The 12,852-nt window shown below is 38.5% G+C and overlaps 1 protein-coding gene across 5 annotated transcripts in view; it reads right to left on the bottom strand.

Moving 5' to 3' along the window:
• The window catches only part of NAV3 (neuron navigator 3), an 888,057-nt gene that overhangs the window by 31,167 nt on the left and 844,038 nt on the right, over positions 1 to 12,852 (bottom strand). For 4 of the 5 annotated variants that reach the window (XM_065934132.1, XM_065934129.1, XM_065934131.1 and 1 more), the window contains 5 exons: positions 10,783 to 10,904; positions 9,814 to 9,834; positions 8,959 to 9,131; positions 7,231 to 7,384; positions 5,618 to 5,792 (listed from right to left, as the gene is read on the bottom strand). In XM_065934132.1, the coding sequence (XP_065790204.1) occupies positions 5,618 to 5,792; positions 7,231 to 7,384; positions 8,959 to 9,131; positions 9,814 to 9,834; positions 10,783 to 10,904 (645 nt within the window). The remainder of the gene's footprint in view (positions 1 to 5,617; positions 5,793 to 7,230; positions 7,385 to 8,958; positions 9,132 to 9,813; positions 9,835 to 10,782; positions 10,905 to 12,852) is intronic. The other variant, XM_065934130.1, reaches the window with a different exon arrangement.

The raw sequence follows: 12,852 nt of genomic DNA, 5'->3' as shown, positions 1-12,852 counted from the left end.
TCCTTGTATTAACAGTTGGAGGAGAATACCGCTGTTCACTCTGGGTCTCCTCATCGGGACATGGAAGAGATGGTCACCTGAGCAAACAACTCTGAGGGAAAACAAATAACAGCCAATTTGAGATAGGGTTCTTTGTGTTTTGTTTTTGGTTTATTTATTTATTTATTTATTTATTTTTGGGAAAAAAAGTAATGGTCCTCTGTCAACATATTGAAAAAAAAGAATAAAAATTTTGCCATTCTAGTTCCAATCAAGTGGAATTCTGACAAGAAAAATAAAGGTCTTTTCACACCTCTGTCTTCACTGGATGCATGGAACATGCACTATTATTTCAGGAACTGGACGTCTGTCAATTGTCCTCTGTCTTGTCTACTTCTTTTTTTTTTTTTTTTATTAATCATGTACTCTACAAAGCTTTTCTGTTAAAAAGCCCCAGCATAAAAGGAGCCCACTAACCATGCAGAGTTCCAAAGAATAGCAAGGAGAGATAAGAAAGCCTTCCTCACCGATCAATGCAAAGAAATAGAGGAAAACAAAAGAATGGGAAAGACTATAGATCTCTTCAAGAAAATTAGAGCTACAAAGGGAACATTTCATGCAAAGATGGGCACAATAAAGGACAGAAATGGTATGGACCTAACAGAAGCCAAAGATATTAAGAGGCGGCAAGAATACACAGAAGAACTGTACAAAAAAGATCTTCACGACCCAGATAAAACGATGGTGTGCTCACTCACACTCACCTAGAGCCAGACATCCTGGAATGTGAAGTCAAGTGGGCCTTAGGAAGCATCACTATGAACAAAGTTAGTGGAGGTGATGGAATTCCAGTTGAGCTATTTCAAATCTTAACAGATGATGCTGTGAAAGTGCTGCACTCAATATATCAGCAAATTTGGAAAACTCAGTAGTGGTCACAGGATTGGAAAAGGTCAGATTTCGTTCCAATTCCAAAGAAAAGTAATGCCAAGGAATGCTCAAACTACCGCACAATTGCACTCACCTCACACACTAGTAAAGTAATGCTCAAAATTCTCCAAGCCAGGCTTTGGCAATATGTGAACCGTGAATTCCAGATGTTCAAGTTGGTTTTAGAAAAGGCAGAGGAATCAGAGATCAAATTGCCAACATCCACTGTATCATTGAAAAAGCAAGAGAGTTCCAGAAAAACATCTACTTCTACTTTATTGACTATGCCAAAGCCTTTGACTGTGTGGATCACAATACTGTGGAAAATTCTGAAGGAGATGGGAACATCAGACCACCTGACCTGCCTCCTGAGAAACCTGTATGCAGTCAGGAAGCAATAGTTAGAACTGGACATGGAACAACAGACTGGTTCCAAATAGGAAAAGGAGTATGTCAAGGCTGTATATTGTCACCTTGCTTATTTAACTTATATGCAGAGTACATCATGAGAAACACTGGGCTGGAAGAAGCATAAGCTGGAATCAAGATTTCCAGGAGAAATATCAACAACCTCAGATAGGCAGATGACACCACCGTTATGGGAGGAAGTAAAGAACTAAAGAGCCTGTTGATGAAAGTGAAAGAGGAGAGTGAAAAAGTTGGCTTAAAACTCAACATTCAGAAAACTAAGATCATGACATCCAGTCCCATCACTTCATGGCAAATAGATGGGGAAACAGTGGGAACAGTGGCTGACTTTATTTTGTGGGGCTCTGAAATTACTGCAGATGGTGTTTGCAGCCATGAAATTAAAAGACGCATACTCCTCGGAAGGAAAGTTATGACCAACCTCAGTTCAGTTCAGTTCAGTTGCTCAGTCGTTCTGACTTTTTGTGACCCCATGAATCCCAGCACACCAGGCCTCCCTGTCCATTACCAACTCCTGGAGTTCACCCAAACTCATGTCCATCGAGTCAGTAATGCCATCCAGCCACCTCATCCTCTGTTTTCCCCTTCTCCTCCTGCCCCCAGTCTCTCCCAGCATCAGGGTATTTTCCAATGAGTCAACTCTTTGCATGAGGTGGCTGAAGTACTGGAGTTTCAGCTTCAGCATCAGTCCTTCCAGTGAATACCCAGGACTGATCTCCCTTAGGATGGACTGGTTGGATCTCCTTGAAGTCTGAGGGACTCTCAAGAGTCTTCTCCAACACCACAGTTCAAAAGCATCAATTTTTCGGCACTCAGCTTTCTTCAAAGTCCAACTCTCACATCCATATACGCCCACTGGAGAAACCATAGCCTTGACTAGATGGACCTTGGTTGGCAAAGTAATGTCTCTGTTTTTTAATATGCTATCTAGGTTGGTCATAACTTTCCTTCCAAGGAGTAAGTGTCTTTTAATTTCATGGCTGCAATCACCATCTGCAGTGATTTTGGAGCCCCAAAAAAGTAAAGTCTGACATGGTTTCCACTGTTTCCCCATCTATTTCCCATGAAGTGATGGGACCAGATGCCATGATCTTAGTTTTCTGAATGTTGAGCTTTAAGTCAACTTTTTCACTCTCCTCTTTCATTTTCATCAAGAGGCTTTTCAGTTCCTCTTCACTTTCTGCCATAAGGGTGATGTCATCTGCATATCTGAGATTATTGATATTTCTCCTGGCAATCTTAATTCCAGCTTGTGCTTCTTCCAGCCCAGCTTTTCTCATGATGTACTCTGCATATAAGTTAAATAAGCAAGGTGACAATATACAGCCTTGACGTACGCCTTTTCCTATTTGGAACCAGTCTGTTGTTCCATGTCCAGTTCTAACTGTTGCTTCCTGACCTGCATAAAGGTTTCTCAAGAGGCAGGTCAGATGGTCTGGTATTCCCATCTCTTTCAGAATTTTCCACAGTTTATTGTGATCCACACAGTCAAAGGCTTTGGCATAGTCAATAAAGTGGAAGTAGATGTTTTTCTGGAACTCTCTTGCTTTTTCAATGATCCAGCGGATACTGGCAATTTGATCTCTGGTTCCTCTGCCTTTTCTAAAATCAGCTTGAACATATTGAAGTTAATGGTTCACATATTGCTGAAGCCTGGCTTGGAGAATTTTGAGCATTACTTTACTAGTGTGTGAGATGAGTGCAACTGTGCGGGAGATTGACAACATGTTAAAAAGCAGAGACATTACTCTGTCAACAAAGGTCCATCTAGTCAAGGCTATGGTTTTTCCAGTAGTCATGTATGGATGTGGGAGTTGGACTACAAAGAAAACTGAGCACTGAAGAATTGATGCTTTTGAATTGTGGTGTTGGAGAAGACTCTCCAACCAGTCCATCCTACAGGAGATCAGTCCTGGGTATTCACTGGAAGGACTGATGCTGAAGCTGAAACTCCAATACTTTGGTGACCTCATGCGATGAGCTGACTCATCTGAAAAGACCCTGATGCTAGGAAAGATTGAAGGCAGGAGGAGAAGGGGACAACAGAGGATGAGATGGTTGGATGGCATCACCGACTCGATGGACATGGGCTTGGGTGTACTCCGGAAGTTGGTGATGGACAGGGAGGCCTGGCGTGCTGCAGTTCATGGGGTCGCAGAGTTGGACACGACTGAGCGACTGAACTGAACTGAAACAATCGTGAAGGGAATAAAAGCTCTCCTAGTCAAGTGATGTCAAGTTATTTAATTTTTTTGCCAGTTCAGACACAAGAATCACACGTAGAAAATAACTGAGGGAAGAAAATAATACAATACTAAAATAAATGATGAAATGGATAATTATAAAGCACATTAAAAAAGAATATATCCTGCACCCACCAAATTGTCCCAAATTCTGAATCATGGCCATCACATGGCCACAGAAGTTGTAAATTTAATTTCTTTGATTTTTTATCTACCTTTATGAGTCTTGGCCTTCCCTAGACATTAGTTGTGGTATAATTTTTATATAGCCGTTCTTTCTAAACTTTCAGTACTAAATTTGCCTCCTTCAAAGCTGATCATATTTCCTTGGGCTAAAACAAAATGATGTAACAGGCCATAAATCCCACCATTAAGCCATCCTGTAAGGTACTAACCCTTATGAAGTGAAGCCCCAGGACGCAGGAAAGCACTCACTGCCGTTAGGTGTGGATCCTACTTCACTTCTCTCAGATCCATCACTCAGAAGCCAACATATAGGATGTGGCTCAGGACCCTCAGATTTAAAATTTTTGTTCTTTTCTTCCCCCATCTTTTGAAGAAAGTGTGATAACACCTCATGGATAATTTATACATTCAAGTTATTACCATATTTCTATAGCTTTATTTTACCTAATGACTTATAAGTTCATTTAATTATAACCTCTGTTTTTTCTTGCGCTGTGCTCAGTCCTGTCTGACTCTTTGTGACCCCACGGACTGTAGCCTTCCAGGCTCCTCTGTCTATAGGGATTCCCTAGGCCAGATTACTGGAGTGGGCAGCCCTTCCCTTCTTCAGGGGACCCTCCCAATCCAGGGATTGAACCGGGGTCTCCTGCACTGCAGGCTGATTCTTTTACCAGCTGAGCTACTGGTACTAATATTTCTTTGGCTTGATGTGTTTTCTCAGAATTCATTTTCCTTCCCCAATCCCTGCCAAATGGTATAAAACACTGTTTCCATGAACTTAAGGGAATTCCTACTTACCTTTTAGTTTTCAGCTACCTTTTATAAGAAAGCAAGTATGCATTTGGGCCATTCATTTTACCCCATGAAGGGAAGGTATAATTAGTAGAATTTTACAAATTCTGACCTTTTAGAAGCAAGAGATATGATTTATTAACATATCATCAGTATCAGCTTGTTGTACATCTGTTTGTGTTTTTCACCTTATCTTTGTTTTCTATACTTTAGTGTAGGCAAGTCATGAAGTTTCTCAGTTCTATCATGGGATCTAAAATTGCCCAGGAACATGCAAATTATTGGTTTTCCAGCGTCATCTAGTGGCTGTGCTTTGTAATCACCACAGATCCTCCCGTAAATCTTTTCTCAACCAAGTCCTTCACGTATTCAAAAATGATTAAATGCTGTGTGTGCGCGCTCAATTAAAGCAGCACTTATATTTCATGAGTGAATAGTTCATCAGATATTAAGACTATGGTATGTTATATGATTCTATTTGCAACTGACTAAATCGGCACCCCTATTCTGAACACAATGCTGGAATCCGGTGTTTCCTTTCTGTCTGTTTGGTGTCAGTTTAATAGAGCTGTAGTCTGGTGAGAGAGGGGCGCTGTATTCTCCCTGGGCTGCAAAACGCAGGCTCACCTAGTCAAATCTGGGCATAGGTCCTGAAACACCAGCCAATGGGCTTCCTACACCTAAGACGCTATCAAACTGCACGGGGCTCTGATTATATAGGGATGAGTACGAACGACCGTCACTGAGAGTATTACTCCTTCGTCCTATCTGTAATCCTGGAGGAAGCACTTCTCAAGCACAAATAATTGTTTAAAAAAATGATATGAAAGCCATACCTCTAAGGCATTTCACTCTTTTACACAGAATGTTCTTTTAAAATGATCATGACAGAGAATGAACTTATAAGGAAAAAGGGCTCTCTCCGAGAATGAGGGTGTTGACGCTTTGAAGGGGGAACGGGTGAGGGCTGCGGCTGGCAAGGGTCTCCAGATCCGAGGGCTCCTCGCGTGTGAAGCCACAGGCACGCTCTGGCTCAGGCAACGTGCGCACAAATTCACCTGAGGTGACGGACTCCGCGACGTTCAGATTGTTCAGCGAGAGGCCCAGGGACTGGCGAGAGGAGGAGGAGGAGGTGCTGCTGGCGGACTCGGACGGGGGCCGGGCGGGCTTCGCGACGTGCCCCGTCTCCGCCTTCAGCCGGTCATTCTCGGCCTTCAGGATTTCAATCTCATTCTGCGGTGAAACGGGGAACATGAAAACATGGCGCTAAGTCGAAGAGAAAAGGGTATCGACTCTTTTAGTAGTGTTAATCAATGTGTGTGTGTGTTAATGTGGTGAGACAGTAAATAAATATACATTATGAAAACAAGATTTCCGTCCAAAGAGGGAAAAGTAAGTATCTTTCTCTGTCTCCCAAATATACATATTCACATATTCACAAATACAGATACACTGACCAGTGGAATTTTTTTATGCTTAAAAAAAAATTCTATCATATATTTGAGGAGTTTTCCAGGATGTGGTCTCACCTGAATTAAGAATAACATAATTGAAGAGGTCATTCCATTTCTCATTTCAGAATTAAACACTACAACATATATAAAAACAGATAACCAACAGAGAGACCTACTATATACTCAATATTTTGTAAAAACTTATAAGGGAAAAGAATCTAAAAAGAATGTATCTATATCTATCTAGATTCAGTTATATATATATATGTATATATATATATATATAACTGAATCACTGTGCTGTACATCTGACACTTTGTAATACAACATTATAAATCAACTATACTTTAATAAAATAAATTTTTTTTTAAATTAATGAAATACTATTAATACCTCATAGTAGAAAATGCCTTTCATAATACTCTGAATTCAGGGAGAGTTGAAAACCACAGTAAAACAAAAGTAATATAAATGAAGTGATTTAAAATCATCACTTCAGAATCCTAGCTAATGTCTGGAAAAGTTTTTGTTCCTTCTAAACAGGGCACGAAGCTCATAGAAACAACACGAGCCTTTTGATGACTATATCAGTGATATAGGAATCTGCTTGGCAACAAGCTTTTCCTGTTTCAGTCATCTGTGGTACCAAGTGATTACTGGCTGACAATAATAAAACGAAAGTCTGAGCACAGACTGATTCTGAATTTAGCCTTCGGATCCTTCCAAGACACACAAAAGCTTTACTTTGACAGATGGCACTATACATCACTTTTACTCTCATATTTAGAAAGCTTGTGTTATATTTCTGTCCTTTCCTCATTTCATTTGTTTTTCAATAAAAAATAGGTAAAGGTGTTTGAAAGTCAGATTTTTCAAAATTATAGGAAAAAGTTACCAAGGGTAAATCATGGGAAAGTGAAGAAGCAAGGGCTGTAGTAGTTTCTCTGAAAACTTAGCTCTCAGCCAATCCAATCACTAGTAAAGTGCCTTCAGTGGTCCTTGAGTGCAACCAGCCAGTTTGCACTCCCATTTCCAAACCTGGATTTGACAAAATTCTCCAACCGATATTAGGAAAGGAGTTGCAGAGATTAAATAAAAAGAGTGCATTTCCAAAAGGGATTTAAATGTGAGATTTGCTTTTGCAATAACTGAGAGGAGAGAATAAGCAGCATTTTAAATCTCTCCTGTTCATTCCTTGCAGGTGCTTACAGACCAACCTGCATCCGGTTCATGGCTTCCCGGATCTGATCGAGATGATGTGCAGAGCTGAGGGCCTCCAGCCGAATATCTGTTAATTTTAATTCCTTTTCTCTGAGCTCACTCTTCAACTGCAGAATTATCTCTGCCTCAGCCTCTGTGCATTCACAGATCCTGAAGAAAGAAACAAGCACAAAATCAGCGGTTGGGGAAGCCAGAGGATTAGGAAAGGCAATGATTCTTTTAAAAGCTGAACTGCAATATTATCCAGCAGGTACAGAGATTATTTGCTGCTGGCAAAACCTAGAGAAAAGGAAAAAGAGTTTTACCAACAGTAATACATTCATAGGTTCAAAACTGAAAAGAGTAGGCCTTTGTCTCTCTCTCTTTTTTTAATCTCTATTTTTTGAAGTTGAAAACAACCTATCTTTACTGTAGAGAAACTGATACTCAAAATTCCCTTGTTGCTGATATTTATGGGGCTGAAAGTCAGAGTAGTACTGCATCTCATTCAACCATTTTCTCAAGAGACTTAACCTTCTATTTGCAACATATTAAATTTGTTTAAAACAAAGTTATTATGCATTAAAATGTTGATTTCTAGTTTTATGAAATTTTGCAAAGAATAACCTTATTTGCCATAATACTATCTTCAAGTTACCACAAAACTTCAAAATAAATACTGTAGACAAATCAGGGAGATTAGTTTTGGACATTTAAGTAATGGATGAGTGTTATATAATCCTGGTAGGCTCAACTGATTTAGGAGGTCAGCTAATGAAACTGAAGCAAGATTTCAACACAAACAAGCAGGCTAGTTGGGGCTGCTTGAAGGTCACACACACTACATCCTTACTGTTGTTGTGGTGGTGTTTTGTAGACAGCTTGGGGGGAAATGTGTCAAAAGAAGTTCTTTTATATTAAGGAATATCTTTTCTATTTAAAATGCGAGGATTAAGTTGCTGGTCACAAAATGATAGTGCTATGTTCTTCTAAGTCAGGGAATTATAGTGGGTGTGCAAGGTCTTAAATGGTTCTATTTGTGGCCCTGCTGTATATACCAGCGCTGGGAAGCTGCCGTCACGGGCACACATGGAATCTGAACTAAATAGTATACAGAACAAAGAGAATTATCAGAGCACATGTTTTACATTCTAAATGTTTTATTCTTTCTTATAACATTATAGTGGGATACTATAAAAAAATGCTATGCTAGATTATCTAACACATGAAGAAAAATGGATTGCAGTTTGGCTTAAGGTAACAAAATTTTACTTCCACAACAGGAGGGCAGAGGAGGTCATTATTGTTGAAACACATGCGAGTGATTTTAGAGAAAGCAGGAGTGAACACTGCTTAGGTTAGAACTGGGATCTTGGCAGTTTTCATGCATCACACTCCATTTTACCGGGATCTATGCTTGTAGATCACAGGGCCATTTTGCCGTTTCTTTGGTGGCCAGACAAGGGGTGACCTGCATTTAATGCACAGTTAGATAGATACAAGGACAAATGCCAGTGAAAATAAGTGAAAATAATAACTTAGAAAAGGGGAGAATGAGATCAAGAAACATTCACGTTCTAATGTATGGAAAACAAGAGAAATGAATGCTGTCTGCTATTCTAAGGAAGATCTGGAAATACTGGACACAGAGACGGTGCTGCGGTTCCATTCGGAACACACACGTGGGCCTGGCCTGAAGTCGTCTTCAATAGATTCTTCCTCATGCTGCAGAGGGGGTGACTTACGCAGAGGCCGACTGCGAGGGCTTCATGGAGGCTGACCCACAGTCACCCCCATTGTGGGGCAACTTGGGGGATGCTGGAAGGGATGAATCTGTAAGCTCTTCAATGTCCGAATGTGAGGAAGGAGGCTTAGTGGACTTTTTCTTCCCAAAGGCTTGTTTGAATGAGCTTCTCAGCTGCAAGAAGGACAGAAATTACCTTCCTTGTCTGTTTGCACTGGGGGCATCTCGCTTTGGGCCGTTAGTTTGCAGGCGCCATCCTAGCCACTGCCTGGGGTCAGTATGTATAAGCAAAGGATTAACAGCTGCAGCACGGTATCTCTAATTAAAAAAAAAGATACCGTGTTTTGTGTTTCTGTTTTATTCTCGTATTAATCCAGCACAGCGCAAACATGGAAGGCTTTTAAACAGTGCAGGGACAAGGGCATGGCTGTCAGAGCACTCATTTAAAACGAAGTACCTTGAAGGGATCTGCTTTCAGAAGGCTCCTCTCTTCAAGGCAATTTGTTTTAAATGGCCACTTTAGCACTACTGTCAAGTCAGGGCCTGCTGACAGTATAAACTTAAAAAGCAAAATGAAATCAAATTCACCTAACACTTCATTAATTGTGAGTTTCTATTCAAATTTTCAGTTCCCAGACTATGCAAAACCAGAATTGGTATGCCCTACAGCGCTATTCAGAAAGTAATTTTACTTCTCTTTAAAATTGAAGATTAAAATGAAAAGACACAAAGGAGAGACAAACAAGGTAATCTGTTTTTAAAAGGTATAAAAGCTTCCTGCCAAAATGAATAGCATTCATGCCAAGGGTGGGTGTTTTTATAGATGCATGCCAAATTGTCCACGGTTTATATTCACCTCACTTCCTCTAGAGTTCACCTTGCAGAAACATGAAAGAGTGTGGAATTACAAATCAAGGGAATGAAGGCTGATCAGTATTTTAAAATATTACCTGCATAAACATTTTTTTAAAACAAAAAAGATATTTCTCTCATTATTTACAGAAAACACTCTAGTAAAATCCTTTCCTAATTTCATTTCGGATTTCATCAAGAGTTCTACTTATTTAAACCTTATTTTTCTTTCATGGCATTCAAAGAAATCCTTTACTTCATTATTTTTTAAACATTTTGTAGTGGTAGCATCTTCTCAGTTTTTCAGCAGTTACTTTATATCATAAATTATGTCTCTAGCTAACAACGGATAGTTCTGTTAAAGTATATTTCTATATTTCTCCTATGTTCTTTTGGTGAAAATATATATAGTTGATATCTGATACAGTGATACTTTCATACTATAAGCTCTGCTGGTGCAAGGGGTGGAGAAGTTTGCAAAGACTCTTCTTTCTCTTTAACCAATTCTATTTTTTCTCCTCTTCCTCCATCAGCATTTTTACCACCACCACCATCACCATCATCCTTTTCTTCTTCCTCATCTCCACCTTCACAATAAGGCCCCACTCTGAGCCATTTATTTATAGATGTTACTCTATTTTTCTTTACAACATCCCCGTAAAGTCAGTATTAATTACCCAGTTTTTACAAACGAGAAAATTTAGGCTCCCCAAAAGATGAAGTAACTTGCCTAAGAGCCAAAAATTAAGCATTAGAGCTGGGATTCAAATCTAAGTTCAGTTAGTCCCAACTCCAAAACATCTGCTTTTCAGCGCCAGGCTGCCCTGAACTTGTTGATGAGTGTAGCATTTGAGGGGTCAGTCACTTGAATGAGATACTGTAAAATGCTGTGAATCTCTAAAGCCCCAAAGGAAAACTCCTGCCTCATTGTGCAGTGATAAGCCTCTGAATTAGAAGAATGCTAACAGCTTACCCAATTTTTCTTTTTCTTCTTCTTGGAGTCAGCATCGTTACCACTGCCAATGCTGGAATGGCTTGTGGCACTGTTAATACTAGAGACGCTTTCAGAGGAATGCTGTCTTCTGATGCGGAGATCTAGCCACAGAGAGAGAGAGTCACATTTACTCATAAAGACTTTCAATCTGAACAAATAAGATTTTTAGGCTTTCTGAGAGGAAGTTCTCTAATAATAGTCAACACAGCTTTGTATAGATCATTTCAATGCAGTTTTAGTTTTATAAGCTTAACAAAGTATCACCCTATTTGCTTTAATTAATTAGGGTATTTGTATTAAGATTCAGTGGGAATCTCAGGTAAGTCTGTAGCATTGGTAGTTTAATGAATTCTAAGTTTTGTCCCAAAATTAAATGCTATGCTAGTGATTTTTACTGAATACCTAGATCAAGCAGCACTTAGAAAATAATTTATCCCAATGATATATTCCATGGAGTAAATGGAAACTCATAATGGCACGAAAATTAATTGTGTCTTTTTAATATTTGTCCTTTGAATAAAGCTACCAAAGCCAAATATACTGACTTTCCATTTCATGGAAGCATACCTTGTTAGAGCCAAAACAAACCTTGCGAGTCATCTAAGCACTTCATCTCATAGATGAGGCAACTGAAATGCAAAGAAGTTAAGTACCTTGACCACAGTCAAAGAGCCAATGGGGTGAGAGTCCTCAAGAGAGAATCTAGGTAGACTTCATTTATGAATTAAATAGAAATCATATTTAAGACAGTGTAATTCTCCCATTACACCTAATCCCAGCCCATGACTTGGAAGAGTAATAGTAGCAATAATAACAGGTAATAATAAAGCTAGCTTTTACTAGATGCTTACTTTGCTCTGGGAGCATCTAATTTTACTATTAAAGCAAACCACTGAAATGAGTGTAATCACTAAAGTTTCCTTGTAGTAACACAGCTGAAAAAGAGTATTAGACAGATCCTACTGTCTATTGTACTAACTGCCAGGTAATATGACCTCTATATACTCCAAAAAAGCATGAACTTCTCTTTAGCTAATAAGATATTTTGAAAATGACACTATTTGATACTAAATCACTTTTTGAAGGTAGTCACTTCATACAACAAGCTTATAAGATTTATAATTATTAAAATTGAAATTATTTCTACTCATAGTGAGCTGACCTTAAGAGTTAGTGAAGACACAAGTCATTTATAAAGTTATTTTTAAGGTCAAATGTGCTTTTAGTTCATTTCTTACTGTTATATTTAATTGGAATCAATGCAGATTAGCCAAGCAAAAAATATCTCAGTGGAACTTATCAGATGTCAGAAATTACAATATAGCTTTCAAAAAGTTCCCATAGAAATAATAGTATATAATCAAAACTTTTCAGCAAAGTAGTTTCACAGTAAAATGAACGATGGAGATGGAACCTTAACCGGTTACTTGCAAATTGTACAATAAGTATACATGTGGGTGGGTGATATACACATACATATCTCCATCTTTAATCTCATATACATACCTATCAATAAGTACTTTGATTTTTCCATTAAGAGAATAACTGTGCTGAAAAATCTTATAGGAGGGGAAACATATAATAGCTGTTTTTAAGAATCCCTAGAATTTGGTCTAAAAGTATATATTTTTTTAAAGATGAAAACATTTACTGTTTTTGCATGCCAAAAGCATTACCAGTGCCAAAACCTAAATCATGGTATTTATGTGTGTTTTTTTTGTTTGCTTTTCTTTTTTTTTTATGTGTGTTATTTTGCATCAACAATAAAGGAACACAGTATCCCTTAATCAACTAATGTGGAAATTATGTGAATAAGCAATAAAAGAATATGTGTAGGTTTTTGTGTTTTAAATGTCTGCTACATTTGGCTACAAGCTTTTCTGAATAAGATTAGCATTTGCTAGTTTTCTCATCATGACTGACTTTTATAAATAAAGCAGATGTATTAAGAGTTGAAGTATTTCAGAGTTTTCATTATATCCAGAATTAATAAATTATATTTGACTTTAATTAATCCCAAAATGTTTAAAGATAGGTTAAAAAGTAGTC

This window comes from Muntiacus reevesi, chromosome 4 (assembly GCF_963930625.1).
Source record: "Muntiacus reevesi chromosome 4, mMunRee1.1, whole genome shotgun sequence".
Classification (NCBI taxonomy): domain Eukaryota; kingdom Metazoa; phylum Chordata; class Mammalia; order Artiodactyla; family Cervidae; genus Muntiacus; species Muntiacus reevesi.
Note: the sequence above shows the minus strand (reverse complement) of the source record. Positions and strands in the feature narration are given on the sequence as shown.